Source organism: Schistocerca americana, chromosome 5 (assembly GCF_021461395.2).
Source record: "Schistocerca americana isolate TAMUIC-IGC-003095 chromosome 5, iqSchAmer2.1, whole genome shotgun sequence".
Taxonomy (NCBI): domain Eukaryota; kingdom Metazoa; phylum Arthropoda; class Insecta; order Orthoptera; family Acrididae; genus Schistocerca; species Schistocerca americana.
Genome location: NC_060123.1, coordinates 68,241,915 through 68,257,960, shown reverse-complemented (window position 1 = coordinate 68,257,960; position 16,046 = coordinate 68,241,915). Strand labels below are relative to the sequence as shown.

The 16,046-nt window shown below is 42.3% G+C and overlaps 1 protein-coding gene across 1 annotated transcript in view; it reads right to left on the bottom strand.

Annotated features, from left to right (window-relative positions):
- Positions 1–997: 997 nt before the first annotated feature.
- The window catches only part of LOC124616042 (putative odorant-binding protein A10), a 31,008-nt gene continuing 15,959 nt past the window's right edge, over positions 998–16,046 (bottom strand). The window contains exon 2 of the mRNA XM_047144269.1: positions 998–1,461. Within this exon, the coding sequence (XP_047000225.1) occupies positions 1,265–1,461 (197 nt within the window). The 3' untranslated portion in view covers positions 998–1,264. The remainder of the gene's footprint in view (positions 1,462–16,046) is intronic.

The window sequence follows — 16,046 nt, the reverse complement described above, 5'->3', positions numbered from 1 at the left end:
AATGAAATTTCCCTTTAGCAGTGAAGAAAAGTAGAAAGCTGGAATCTTTGCTTGTCCTAAGTTGAAAATTGGAAAAAAAGATGCATGGACTGCTTTCATATCTGTCAGCAAAAATTGCGTAGGAAAAAAAGCGTTTAAATTGCAAAAACACTGTCAAAACTTCCTTCGAAAATTTCAAGAGGTTGTCTTGTAACATGAGTCTCTTCTTACACACACACATGTTGACTACTTACCTGATGATCTATGATATTATAGTAAAGAGCAAGAAGGATTCTTCCACCGTGAGATTAAGGTGCTGAAGAAGATGAAATGAAGGTATGAGTTGCGACTATTGTTTTAGGTTTTGAAGAGGAGCATTACAATGAATACCGTGCTAGGAAATAAAAAAAGAGAACATTTGATAATTAAGTGTAACAGAGTACTCGCAATGCTGCGATGAGAACTGTTTGTATTTTTTGGTACATCCCTAAAAAAATAAAAAACTTGATTGAAATTTTAATATTTTTGGTCCAATTACTTAAATCTTTAAAATATGTGACCTTATTCTGTGAAAACATATGATGGGATAGTATGAAATGAAAGTAACTTTCTGAATCAGCATTATAAATTAGTTGTAGAACACCTATTTTGGAGCAATCATCTGAAAAAACGTTAAAGCTGCACGCTTGTGTTATTATTTAACTCTTTAGCAGAGTTATCTGAATTATTACCAACACTACAGAATCTTCGAAGTCATCCAGTGTACTGCCGAGTAAAAGAAATCTGGCAACGGCGCATTCTTGTGTGCAAAGGTGGGAAACAAGAAAGCTGGGAGTATACAAAACCATTCAGTCGTAGCCGATGCACCAGGAGGCTTTAAATCGACTGTGAGAACACGCTCGAAGAAACATATACGATACAGAATTCTCATCAGTATCCTACATCTGTTTCTGTCGTACGATGTTTGACGCAGCGATGGTTTGGAGATAGGAGATACCTTTATTAGTAGGTCATCATCACTAGCCAGAAGCGTTTTCATCTCTTTATTCCAAGTACTTACAGTATTTACTCTGGCGATAATGGATAGTTTTACAAAACACAGAAATATAGTAAAAAACTGATAATGTTGTGTCGATCGGTCGGCGGCAGACGAGTGAAGCCGACCCTGGGAGTGGTGGGGGTGTACGCGTGTTGTTGGAGAGGGGGTTGGTGAGTGAAGAGGTGGGTGAGGCGGGCAGCAGAAATAGTGAGTGGGAGAGAGAGAGAGAGAAGCAGAAGAGCGGCGCTAGATGCGCACGCCGCGCTGCTCCCAGTGTTTACGGTAACGGCTGCGCAATTCGCCCGTCGGGTCGTAGCGCGCAACCAGCTTGTTCCAATCGGACTTTCGTCGGGTTGTCAGGTGGCGGAGCACCTTCTCGGCCGCCGCCTGCTGGCTCTCCGAGCACGACGCGCAGTTCGTCTCCACTGCGGACGCCACGAAAGCTGCAACACACGCAAACGAGTTACGACACCAAGAAATACCACAACAGGCAGTACGATTGGAGAGCTATGGGCGTCAGTGTAGAGACCGGATTATATGCATCATAAAAATCTTAAAATATGCATGCAAATATGCATGAAAAACGCTTAAAAATGCATGAAAAGTGTCGAAATGGTAGTTATTGCGTGCATTACATCTCAAAGCTGAAGCTGTGCATATCAACTACGAGGAAGAGCTCCGGCCACGCAAAAAATCGGTACATTTAGAACGTTAATATCATTTGGTGATGCTGAGGGAATTAGATTAGGAAATGAGACACTTAACGTAGTAAAGGAGTTTTGCTATTCGGGGAGCAAAATAACTGATGATGGTCGAAGTAGAGAGGATATAAAATGGAGACTGGCAATGGCAAGGAAAGCGTTTCTGAAGAAGAGAAATTTATTGACATCGAGTATAGATTTAAGTGGCAGGAAGTCGTTCCTGAAAGTATTTGTATGGAGTGTGGCCATGTATGGAAGCGAAACATGGACGATAAATAGTTTGGACAAGAAGAGAATAGAAGCTTTCGAAATGTGGTGCTACAGAAGAATGCTGAAGATTAGATGGGTAAATCACATAACTAATGAGGAGGTATTGAATAGAATTGGGGAGAAAAGGAGTTTGTGGCACAACTTGACAATAAGAAGGGACCGGTTGGTAGGACATGTTCTGAGGCATCAAAGGACCACAAATTTAGCATTGGAGGGCAGTGTGGAGGGTAAAAATCGTAGAGGGAGACCAAGAGATGAATACACTAAGCAGATTCAGAAGGATGTAGGTTGCAGTAAGTACTGGGAGATAAAGAAGCTTGCACAGCATAGAGTAGCACGGAGAGCTGCATCAAACCAGTCTCAGGACTGAAGACTACAACAACAACAACGTCATTTTCTGAATACTTTCTGGTAGAGGTTAGGAAGGGGGCCTTTCTGGGATTATTTTTTTAAAAATTTGCAAAATGGTGACGCATACCGCGTTTCAAGAACCGTTCCTTCTTCGCTGTCGTTATCGGTAACAAGCGGATGCGATGCGATGGAGTCGCAGCGAAGCAATCGATATACATAGGACCAACTTAGAGATATATCGCACGCAGAGGGGTACGCTCAAAACACCGAAATATTTTATTTAGAAAACAACATAGAATCATGAATTTTTTAACACCATTAACTTTTAATCAGTACTATTGGACCAAAGCATCATTTACAATTTATTTTACATTTTTCCACAGTTGTAAACGTGAACGCCGGCCGGGGTGGCCGAGCGGGTCTAGGTGCTACAGTCTCTAACCGCGCGACCGGATGTGTGTGATGTCCTTCGGTTAGTTAGGTTTAGGTAGAAGTTAAGTCCCATAGTGCTCAGAGCCATTTGAACCATTTTAAACGTGAACGACCAAGTACTGTTCCAAATGTTCGGCAGCAAGATTCTGTCTTCGATCACTCAAAATATTTTTATAAGCAGAAAGGGCCGTTCTACATCAACTGAGGTAACTGGGCAGTATTTGAATTTGGCTGCTATGGCGGATGCGATGCGAGGGAGTCGCAGCGAAACAATCGATATGCACCGGACCAACTTCGAGATATATCGCACGCAGAGGGGCACGCTCAAAAACTCCGTAATGTTTTATTTAGATAACAACACATAATCATGAATTTTTTCACATTATTAACTTTCAATTAATACTATTGGATCAAAGCATCATTTACAATTTATTTTACATTTTTCCACTGTTTAAGCGTGAACGACCAAGTACTGTTCCAAATGGTCGGTAGTAAGATTGTGTCTTCGATCACTCAAAACATTTTTATAAGCAGAAATGGACCGTTCTACATCAACTGAGGTAACTGGGCAGTATTTGAATTTGGATGCTATGTTGGCACTTACTATTTCTGGTAAAAGTTCATCTGTCCCATTAATACAACTATCAATTTGGCATAAGGGTTCAAAGCCTAGGTTATTGTTTATAATGTTTTCAAACTTTTCTTTAAGTTTTATTGGGAATACCTCCAGCAATGAAGAGATCACTAGAATGATTTCATTCATTAACTGAATAGACTCATTCGACTCAAACCTTGAGTTTCAAGCTTTTTAATCCTTGCAGGTATATAGGAAAAATAAGTGTTAATCACAGCAATGTCTTTTTTAATACCGGAATCATTAAAACCTTCCTTGCACTGGCAAACTGCCAAAGCCTGTGCACTATCGAAGTCGTTTACTCCCCCTCTAATGGCCTCTAAATGTTCACTGTAAAACAACACAGTTTCGACCCACGTACCCCAACGAGTTACCACTGGTTCGGAAGCTGAAGGCAATGTACTCCATGAGCAAAGCACGTCACATGAATCAAATTGGGATAAAATAATCTGAGGGATTTTACTGCTTTGATCGTATAGGGAGCAGCATCTGAAATAAACACAAACACCCTTTCATCTACAGGAGGTTCTGGAAATATTTCTCATTCACATATCTGGCGATCGTATAATGATTTACTTTTTCAAGTTCTTTGCAGGCCCCTAAACAGGATGAAGAAGGCTCTTTTTTTAAAGCACCAACAATTAAATTTGCAGTGTAACGGCCACAAGTGACTGTAGTTTCGTCAGTTGAAATCCAGATACTGTTTTCCTTGAGTTCATTGTGTATTCCTTCCAGAACATTTACGTAAATTGTCGGTATCTAATTTTTACACAATGTTGTTTCATCTGGTATAATATTTTCATTTAAGCAGTATTTGCGCAGGAAGCCTTTGAGAATAGGGTTTGCAAGTTTGGGAAGAGGAATATTGCTTGCACTGAATGTTTCACATAGATCCATGTTAAACAGACGTTTTTGGTTACCTTTGGACAAATCCCTGCTACTGCAACTTGCTGTTGTCAGAAGTTGTTGTCGTGGTCCTTTCTTTAGCATTCCTGCGATGTTAAGACTTGCCTTGACATGCTGGTCTATTTTAAACTCTTTTTTGCACGAGAAGTTTTTCTCGCAAATTCGACAATATAAAACAAGGACGTTGCATTTGACCATCCCGCTTTAATTTCTACAGATACGCAACTGTTCAAGGCCGGAAAAATCTTCTGTGCATGGGAGCTTGATTCGCTGATAATGAAGCCAGTATTCAGTTGTAACCACACTATCAGTAGGCCTAAGGGAAGCTAATAATTAAACACGATAATGTCTCCCAAGAAATAAAAAAAAATGTTGTTAGAGGACCGGAGACAAAGTATGACCGATTTTAGTTAACGTTGCAATTAAAGAATAAGTGAAACGTTCCCGACACCTAGTATCCGAAGTACTTAGTTCTACGAGCAGGAAATTGAGCCAGAGGTAAACAAACTCCATTTCATATATAAGTTACCAAAAAACTTAGTATAATTTCGTGATATCCAACATATTTTAACTACACCCAGAAACCATATTTAATAGAGCCAAGCAGCGAACATCGTCACAAACTTTATTCGTGAAGGTAGCTACTTCCTGTACTATTATCACCTCCATTGTCCACCCCTGGTAGCTGAGTGGTGAGCGCGACGAAATGTCTCACCCTCTCGTGACTTCCTGGCGACCTGTTTGGGATTTTCTCGGCCTGTTACGCATACAGCGCCTTATGTTACGTATACAGCGAGTGTGCAATGGTTGGCTACATTGTTTTCTGTGACAAATGAAGCGCTAAGAGCGCGGTACATCGTCTCTATGCTGTTTACCGTTTCGAATTAGTTCAGTGTTGCGCCTGTTGTTGGTAGTATTATACTTCTTGTATAAAGCGTTCTTCTGGTTACGATGCCACGTTTTAGTAACCGTGTATATAAGAAGAGGAAGAACGTAGGGAAAAGAAAATTAACACTAATACCAAGTTGCGATACTACAATTACTGAAACAGTGCGTTCTTCTGCTAAGCAACATATGGCCGGCCATAGCTCTGTGACATCTTCTAGCAAGAAGCTGACTGGTGGAAGTGACAGATTTCGTGAATATGATAGTGACAGTGATGATATTAACGAAGTACTGAATATTGGATTATTATCTTCTGTGCTGAAAGAAAGTGTTCTGTGCAAAATGTGTTCAAGTGTAGGAGTGGGACTAGAGATAACAAAGCACTTTGGTTTAGCTTGTGAGATGAAGATAATCTGTGCATGTCGCAAGTGTCAAGTGACTTTCTGCAATTCACATGCCAGTCTCTTTGGTGAAAATGGACGATCTAGAGTGTTTGATGTGAATGTTCGACTTGTGTATGGTCTTCGATCCATTGGAAAAGGGTCAGCTGCTGGTAAACTGTTTTGTGGTATTATGAACTTGCCATCGCCTCCAAGCAAATTTGGGTACTACTGTGAACTGGTAGGATCCTCTGTTGAAGATGTGGCTTTGAAAACCATGAAGGAAGCAGTGGAGGAATCTGTGGAAATGAACGGTGGTTCTAGGGATTTGGTAGTGGCATTAGATGGTTCCTGGAAAAAGAGGGGTCATAAATCCCTGAATGAGGTTGTACCTGCTACTTGTGGTGATAGTGCAAAAGTGATAGATGTTGCAATATTATCAAAACATTGTAGGTGCAAAAATAAAATCAAAGGAGAGCACAGTGGAACCTGTGAGGCAAATTTTAGTGGATCAAGTGGAGCAATGGAAGTGGATGGAGTGAAACAAATTTTTGAACGTTCAGTTCCCAGATACAACGTTAAGTACAAATACTACCTTGGGGATGGTGACTCCAAAGGTTTCAAGACTATAGAGGAACTGAAACCATATGGAAATGAATTTGTAGTTGAAAAGTTGGAATGTATTGGGCATGTGCAAAAGCGTATGGGTGCACGGCTTCGAAGGCTCAAACAAACTTTGGGTTCAAGTAAGCTCAGTGATGGAAGGACAATAGGAGCGAGAGGCAGGCTTACTGATGAGGTGATTGAACATCTACAGAGATACGATGGGTATGCTATAAGGCAAAATACTAGTAATGTTAGTGACATGCGAAAAGCAGTGTGGGCATTGTTCCTTCATACTGCCTCTTCCAATGAATACCCTCAACACAGCCTGTGCCCAAAAGATTCCTGGTGCAAATATAATGCAAAAAAGGACTATGATCACAAACATAGTTTTCCAGCAGCTGTGATAAATGCAATAAAACCAATTTTTCATGACTTAGCACAGCCAGAATTGTTACACAAATGTCTACACGGAAAGACGCAGAATCCTAATGAGAGCGTAAACAATTTGATTTGGAAAGTTATTCCTAAAAGGGTGTTTGTAAGCATAAAAACACTGCACTTTGGCATTTATGATGCAATAGCAACCTACAACCAAGGGAACAGTGTCAAGTGTGAAGTTCTGAAGGCATTAGGATTTACAGCTGGGGTGAACACTGTACGAGCACTAAGAAATACTGACAGAGAAAGGATAAGAGGACCAGAAAGAAGAGAAAGGCATATGAAGTATGATGGAACAACAGGACAGAAAAGAAGACAGAAGAGGAAGCTTTTGGAGGATGAAGAAGAAGACTCTGATAATCCATCCTATAGTGCAGAAATGTATTGAGAAACTTTGATAGCCATTTCCCGTAAATTAGAATTTTTCGAATATAAGGAACATTTTCTCAAAATCCACTCAAGCTAGAGAGATGAAATTTTTATACAGCACTCTTAGTGGTCAAACTTACATTGTAACACAGCCATTTGGCAATATGTTCAATAGTTTCATTTCAGTTTAATTATAAAGCAATTATTTGTAAAAAAAATTTGGGTCATTAATAAAAAAAATAATTGGAAGAAAACTAGGAAAGATACTCCAAAATCCCTCTGTCATAACTGCAATACTAAACCACTCTATATGTAAAAAAAATTCAAATTTTTCTATTTGGTGGTTTATTCATAAATGTTCCTCAAACTTAGTGATTCTAACATGGGCAGCATAGGCACCTCCGGCTCCCCTTAAAAACTTTGGGTGAAGTAGACTTTACTTTGGAACCAATGCAGAAGAGGAGTCACAAGACTAAAAGACATCGGGAGAAGAAAGAAGATATTACAACAAGAAGATTTAGAAGATCATCGCAGAAGATTCCGAGGAGAATACTTAATACGACAACAGAACCTTCTGGGCAATAATGTTACTAGAGTGCTATTTTATCGTGACTCATTCGTAGAAGACAACGAAACTAATGTTCGCAAACTGCAAGACCAATTAGACGCTGTGAACTTTGCTGTTTCGTGTACTTACGGGTGAAATTTGATCTATTGTGCTCTGTGCTCCGAACTCTATATCGATTTCTTCAAAACTGCGTTTAATAGCGTGTGAGAGTCGATCTTCGGGCATTTAATTTTGAGTCAAAGTAATAAAACGACGACTTACTTTTCAAATACACAGTTCAGTAGTCGTCTGTGTTAGAAGTGAAGATCTGTGTTCGTAGCAGTAATCCGACTTAATCCCATCTGCACGTTTTAGAGAAAGTTTGAAAGCTTTTATTTACAGTGTGTTTCGCTACCAAACAACGGACCGGAGCAGAGGTAAAATTACATATCACTTTTGATAGTTAAAGTTCTGAATCATTGCCATCTTGGTGCAGCTCAGCGATATTCACGAACAGTAGAGCGTCGTCTCCAGAGAACCACGCTGCAATCCTCACGTGGTAAGCTACATCTGATACTCAGCTGTCACTAATTCGGCGCCATTTGTGTTGCTGTGTCGGACAAAACAAACCCCTAAGTGAACATCACATTAAAGTGCACAACATGCAAGGAAAAATAGCAATATTTCTTAAGACGATAATTGACCAACAGTGTATTGATTATATTTTTAGCACTTAGATTTCTCTTGCTGCCAGAATTTTACAGTCAACCCAAAGTGGCCGCGTTAACATTACAGTTTACGAAAGAGGTACTTTTATTTTTCATTACTACAGCACACTTCACATTACTGAAATGTTTGGAATTAATTTGGAAACAAGATTAAATGCTTTATTAATTTACTGCAACTTGCGAGTTTGAAACGGAGTCTGTTATCAAAAAGTAGATTGCATTCCGCTGACAGCCACCTTCAATTGGAATTTCATACGGTAGCATTATTATTATTCTTTACATTCAAATACTAGTCAGTTTTACAACTAATTTAACTCCAGTTATGGTTCACATCGGTATGTACTGAGAGTCCATACAACAATTAACATTCTGCCATTACGATGATCTGAACGTTTGATACAATGATTGTTAACACACGTCGGCAAGACTATTCTGCTCTCTTACTCTATGCATTATTTTTCTGGAAAACGGACTTGAGAAACTGGTCCACACATCTACAGTCCCTATTTTACAGTTGACTAACAGCAATTATCACCTCAGCAGCACCTAAAAAAACTTATGCATTTTTATCTGTTTACATGTTTCACCGTGTTTATGTAAATGTGGTTGTGGGTGTGTCGGGTGTCTCATGGACGATTTCAATCGGGTGAAAGGAGAAAAGCTAATTGCCAGAAATTTGATTAAATACATTCATTCAGGTTGCAAGTATTCCGCCGTAAATTAGATTTCACAAAACGGGCGTGGCATCTCAAGTTACTTTTGGTCTGTAAGGTGTTGTGATGATTATGGTTCAAATGGCTGTAAGCACTATGGGACTAAACATCTGAGGCCATCAGACCCCTAGACTTAAAACTACTTAAACCTAACTAACCTAAAGACATCACACACTTCCATGCTCGAGGCAGGATTCGAACCTGCGACCGTAGCAGCAGCGCGGTTTCGGACTGAAGCGCCTAGAACCGGTCAGCCACTTCGGTGGTGATTATGTTGTACACCGAATCGTTACGTATTCAGCACAGAATATTCGTGCTATTAGAGTTTAAATATGCTAATGCAGAGTAGGGAGCATATTGATTTTGGTCATATTTATTAATTAAAATCGGATCTATTGAAGAGCATGTCAAGTAGTCACAAGCTCCACTAGCCTATATGGAAACACTAGTGGTGGTTAACCAGAAAGTAGGCGGATTAGCTAGGGCCGTTTTAAACGGCCCCCTCTAGCCTCTGCTACTGAAGTTTATTCAGCATTTCCGTAACGCTTTTGCGCTTACTACATAAGCCGGTGGCGAAACGGGCCAATCTTCTTTCAAACCTCTCTGGTAAGGGTCCAGCACTAACGAGCAACACTGAGAATCCAGGCGAACGATCGTTTTATAAGGTATTTCTTCGGTCGATGAATCGCATTCCCTTAAGATTCGTTCAGTGAATATCAGTTTAGCATCTACCTCTGTAACAACTACACCGCTCAAAAGTATTAGGGGAACATAACTTTGGGCGTCCGTCATAATCCATTGAGCAATAATTCGGGAGTGGTTATGTTACCAAATTATACCTTTAACTTTCACAAACTAAGTACACAACAAAGGATCATTACATCCTGAACCGTTGAGATCAAAAGAACTGAAATGTCTGACAGGTGTCATCCTGGGTGATTTTCATTGGGCTTTCAGAGCTTCAATAACGTGTATGCCCTGCATGATACCTATGTGGCATGCTCCATATAACTCTACGGAGGTCACAATGTGGTATCCGTTCCCATTCTACAATGAGAGACCATGGGAGTTTTTGGAGAGTCTGTGGCGGAACAGGACGACCGCGAACACGTCTCTTAAGCATGTCCCACATATGCACGACGGGGTTTAGACCAGGACTCACTGCTGGCCATTCGGTTACTTCACAACACATCACTGTTGATGTCCGCCACACAGTCCCTGGCATTAGAAGTAACTCAGGGCCACAACCGTAAGCAGCACCCACCGCATGGTCCAACAAGATCTGTTCGATGCATTCCCTGGCGGGAAGGCGACCATGGACAATGACAACACTGAAATCTCCCCACATCACAGAACCTTGGAAATGCGTCGACCTCCTGGACAACTTCTGACAGTAACGCTCGCTACGGGTCTCCGCACACGAACACAACTACCATCTAGCGTCTGAGAATATCTGGACTTGTTTGTGAATAATATATTTCGCCAGTGACGAAGTGGCCAGTTGACATGGGAACGGCAGAATTGAATGTAAGCTGCAAGATGTTGTCGTGTCAAGCGGGATACTCGAACAGGACGTCTGGGCCCTAAGGTTCTAAAAACATCTTACACTGCTTTGGTGGTGTCCGTAGGACGAAGCAGTGCAGAATGGCCAGATACTGGTCTTCACGTGGAATTGTAATACGTCGGCGGCCTTTCCCTACTTGCCTTGTGTATTGACCTGCCTCCCTACATCATGTCCACAACATATGGAAGACACGCCGAGAGGGATTGGCATCTGTAACAACACCCCCTAAAGTACATCCTTTTCCGATCAAACAGACCGCCCTTGTGACTTGCGTTGCACTAAGGAGATGTTTACTATCTTTTGGTTCAAAAAATCGATTTTTTTTTTTTAAATTTCATTTTTGGATCCATATAAGTGTTTAGAATCCACCCCTGAAACGGTTTTTCCGAATACGGAACGGAAATGTTTGTTATTCGCGGTTGAACAAAAAAATACACCTGCCTGAAATCGGCCTTTTTCACGCACCAGTCTTTTTTCCTTTCGGAGGACGAGTTATTGTACCGGTGCTTGGGAGGAAACACACAAAATTCAAATGAAAGTTTGAATGCGTGTGTTTGGGAGTTAGCCCCCAAGCATTTGCATTCTGGTGCGAAGACTGTGGAGATTGCGACTTTCCTGGCAGTGAGTAGCTTCAACGAAGGGTATTCAACAATTCTGAAGACCATGACAACGATGGACGTCACCCTGGGACTCTATTCGACGCAGTTCGCCAAGCATATGGACGACCACCGGATTCAAGCGGCCGAAAACCGCTTGTCACCGGCCGTACGAGCGGCTCTGGAGCAGCGCACGATGGCCCAGATCGAGCAGGACGCCCTCTGTGGGGAAGAGGCGATCGAACGTACGTTGCAAAATATTGAATTTATATGTAGTCAAAACTTCAACCGCGTTTTTCTATAAATGACTTTTTTTTTATTGCGTGGTATGGTAACTTCAAATCTACTGAACTGATCGGCATGATTCTTTGTTTCCGACGAAGCTAACTAAATTGTCTTCGAGTTGTACCACTTTTATTCCGATCCATCAACTATAAATATTTTTACTTGGCCGACGAAGTCGAAAAATCGATGAAAAAAAAACATGTTTTCTTTAAATGGCCGCCATTTTGTTTCCTATGGTCCAAATAACTTAAGAGAGGTACAACTCCTAAAGAATCTTATATACTTCGAATGTGAACTCAATTTTGATTTCAGACGAGCCAGCTGACCTATGACATACCGCGCGTGGAGGTCTACATGGAAATTTTGTTTGATTCCGGCGGCACTTCTGCCTTTGCTATTCGACATTTCAGGTCTAAAAAATTCCAGTTTGTAGTGGAAATATCAATAAACATTTTGACCAAATTTGACATTGATATCTATAACACACCCCGAGAAAAAAATTCTCAAAGAACTTGCTTTTTTCAGGTCAAAGATAGTAAACCTTCCCTTAAGATGTCGTATTGCATTTGCTTGTTTGAACACAGGGCCCACAAATGACAACTGCCATCTGTGTGCCTCACTAGAAAACACTTGCACACCGGTACTCACTTCCTTCTGAAGGGTTGCCTGACACTAATGCATAACACAGCCAATAGCTGGCGAATGATTTCAGGTGGTGCCTGTACTGAAAGCAACGATCTCAAGCGATGCAATAAGGGCACAGATACCGCCTAAATCGCTACTCCTTAGGTCGCTGTAGAATTCTACCTGATATTTTACGGTTGTCGCTGTTTTCAGGTATTTACCATCAGTAGTGTAATTTATCAGTAATGTTTCTGTTTATTATCGCCCAGTGCGTTATATTACAAGTGAATTCTCAGTACTTGTAACCAACACTCATCTTGTGAATGTCTTCTTGCGTTTCGACACAGGTTTCTGCAATTACAACTTCCGTGTAGACAACATCAAATGGTTCAAATGGCTCTGAGCACTATGGGACTTAACATCTAAGGTCATCAGTCCCCTAGAACTTAGAACTACTTAAACCTAACTAACCTAAGGACATCACACACATCCATGCCCGAGACAGGATTCGAACCTGCGACCGTAGCGGTCTCGCGGTTCGGGACTGAAGCGCCTAGAACCGCTCGGCCACCGTGGCCGGCAGACAACATCATCCGTACACTGCATCATAGCACTTCCTGCGTTATCCACTGCAGTTTTCCGAACTTCTGTCACATCGCAGGGTGAAACGGAATAAACATTTCAAAGAATTGGAAATAGCTATCTCCTTAATTGATTATTTGGAAATTCACAACACGACGGATAGCTGAGTAAGCTGACTACGGGCATGCTGAATAATGCTGGTAATCGCTCCCCACTTAAAAAGACACAGCTTGTTTCTGCCACATAGCGGTTCAGCACAACGCAGCTGCCGGTTGCAGGGAGACTGGTCACTTTCAAAGGCGAAGGTCGCCCGTTCGAAACCTGTCCCGACAAAGCCAGACAGCCCGCCGATAATGCTGGCTGGCCTTTCAGTGGCGCGGCCGTCGGTTCACGCCTCGGTCTAGAATAATGCTCGCCACTGAAATTCCGTTGGTCGCGATTGCGGCAGGGAATAACGCTCCACCTACAGAATGGCTATTCAGCAGTGGGCGCGTTTATGTATAGACACCTTAAGCGGTTCATTGTTTATTCAGCACTTCGAAATGCTGTACACAACAAGGGTCGGTTGTGGAATCCTGCTTCACACGATGGAGTTACTTCCCAAGACGCTGTTTGCCAAGCACACAGATTGCAACAGAAATACTTTTTATAAAATTTTACGAAACCAGTCATCACTCAAATACGAGGGAAAAAAGTCTTCATTTATGAGTTATTAATGAAATTTTACTTCCAATATAGTTGGGAGCAGTTATACCGGGTGATCAAAAAGTCAGTATAAATTTGAAAACTGAATAAATCACGGAATAATGTAGATAGAGAGGTACAAATTGACACAAATGCTTGGAATGACATGGGGTTTTATTAGAACCAAAAAAATACAAAAGTTCAAAAAAAATGTCCGACAGATGGCGCTTCATCTGATCAGAATAGCAATAATTAGCATAACAAAGTAAGACAAAGCAAAGAGGATGTTCTTTACAGGAAATGCTCAATATGTCCACCATCATTCCTCAATAATAGCTGTAGTCGAGGAATAATGTTCTGAACAGCACTGTAAATCATGTCCGGAGTTATGGTGAGGCATTGGCCTCGGATGTCGATCACGATACACTTGCGACTTCAGGTAACCTCAAAGCCAATAATCGCACGGACTGAGGTCTGGGGAGCCGGCCGCGGTGGTCTCGCGGTTCTAGGCGCGCAGTCCGGAACCGTGGGACTGCTACGGTCGCAGGTTCGAATCCTTTCTCGGGCATGGACGTGAGTGATGTCCTTAGGTTACTTAGGTTTAAGTAGTTCTAAGTTCTAGGGGACTGATGACCACAGCTGTTAAGTCCAATAGTGCTCAGAGCCATTTGAACCATTTTTTTGAGGTCTGGGGACCTGGGAGGCCAAGCATGACGAAAGTGGCGGCTGAACACACGATCATCACCAAACGACGCGCGCAAGAGATCTTTCACGCGTCTAGTAATATGGGATGGAGCTCCATCCTGCATAAACAACGTACGTTCCAGCAGGTGTTTATCAGCCAGGCTGGGGATGATGCGATTCTGTAACGTATCGGCGTACCTCTCCCCCGTCACGGTAGCAGTTTTGCTGTCCAGCGCCATCTGTCGGACCTTTTGTGAACTTTTTTTTTTCTAATAAAACCCCATGTGATTCCAAGCATGTGTGTCAATGTTTATCTCTGTATCAAAATTATTCCGTGGTTTATTGAGTTTTCAAATTTATACCGACTTTTTGATTACCCAGTATACTGAGGTTACAAATTCATGGGATAGCGAGCGATATGCACATATACAGTACCTGTACGGCTGCCGTATCGCCTACACAAGGCATAAAAGGTGCATTGGCGGTACACTCAGGTGATTCGTGTGAACACAATTCCGATGTGATTATTGCCGCACTACGGGAATCAACAAACTAAACGCGGAATGGTTGGGTTGGGTTGTTTGGGGAAGGAGACCAGACAGCGAGGTCATCGGTCTCATTGGATCAGGGAAGGACGGGGAAGGAAGTCGGCCGTGCCCTTTCAAAGGAACCATCCCGGCATTTGCCTGTAACAATTTAGGGAAATCACGGAAAACCTAAATCAGGATGGCCGGACGCGGGATTGAACCGTCGTCCTCCCGAATGCGAGTCCAGTGTCTAGCGGAATGGTGGTTGGTGTTCTACACATGTGACATTCCATTTCCGATATCGTTAGGAAAGTCAGTATTCCGAGATCCATAGTGTCAAGAGTGTGCCGAGATTATCAAATTTCAGGCATTACGGTCTCACCACTGCCAACACAGTGGCCGATGGCCTTCACTTAACGACCGAGAGCAGCGGCGTTTGCGTAGAGTTGTAAATGCTAACAGACAAGCAACAATTTGTGAAATAACCTTAGAAATAAATGTGGGACGTATGACGAACGTTTCCGTTATGACAGTGCGACGAAATGGGTGTTAATGAGCTCTGACAGGAAACGATCGAAGCGAGTGCCTTTGCTAAGAGTATGACATACCATGCAGCGCCTCTCCTGGACTCGTAACGATATCGGTTGGACTCTAGACGACTGGAAAACAGTGCCTGGTCAGATGAGTCCCGATTTAAGTTGGTAAGAGCTGATGGCAGGGTTCGAGTGTGGCTCTGACCCCACGAAGTCATGGACCTACGTTGTCAATACGACACTGTCAAAGCTGGTGGTGGTCCACAATGGTGTGGGCTATTTATTTGGAATGGATTCGATCCTCTGATCCAACTGAACCTATCATTGACTGGAAATGACTATGTTCGGCTACGTGGAGACCGTTTGCAGCCATTCATGGATTTAGTGTTCCCAAGCAACGAAAGAATTTTAATGGATGACATTGCGCCATCTCAGGACATTCTGGGTAATGCGAGTGAGCCGGCCTGCGTGGTCGAGCGGTTCCAGGCGCTTCAGTTTGGAACCGCGCGACCGCTACGGTCGCAGGTTCGAATCCTGCCTCGGGCATGGATGTGTGTGATGTCCTTAGGTTAGTTAGGTTTAAGTAGTTCTAAGTTATAGGGGACTGATGACCTCACCAGCTAAGTCCCATATTGCTCAGAGCCATTTGAATCCGAGCGAATGATTTGGTCACACATATCGCCCAACATGAATCCCATTGAACATTTATGGGACACAATCGAGGGGTCAGTCCGTGCACAAAATCCTGCATGGATCCTATCGCAGATATGGCCGGCTACAGAGACAGCATAGCTCAATATTTCTTGAGGGTGCTTCCAGTGACTTGTTGAGTCCATGCTACGACGGATTGCTGCACTACGTCGAACAAAATGAGGTCCGACATGATTTTAGGATATATATACATATAGTACACTGTGGTGATAAAAGTCATGGGCTACACTTAGTGACGATAGTGTTGTGCCTAACACTGCAGATAGGTACTGATTCTT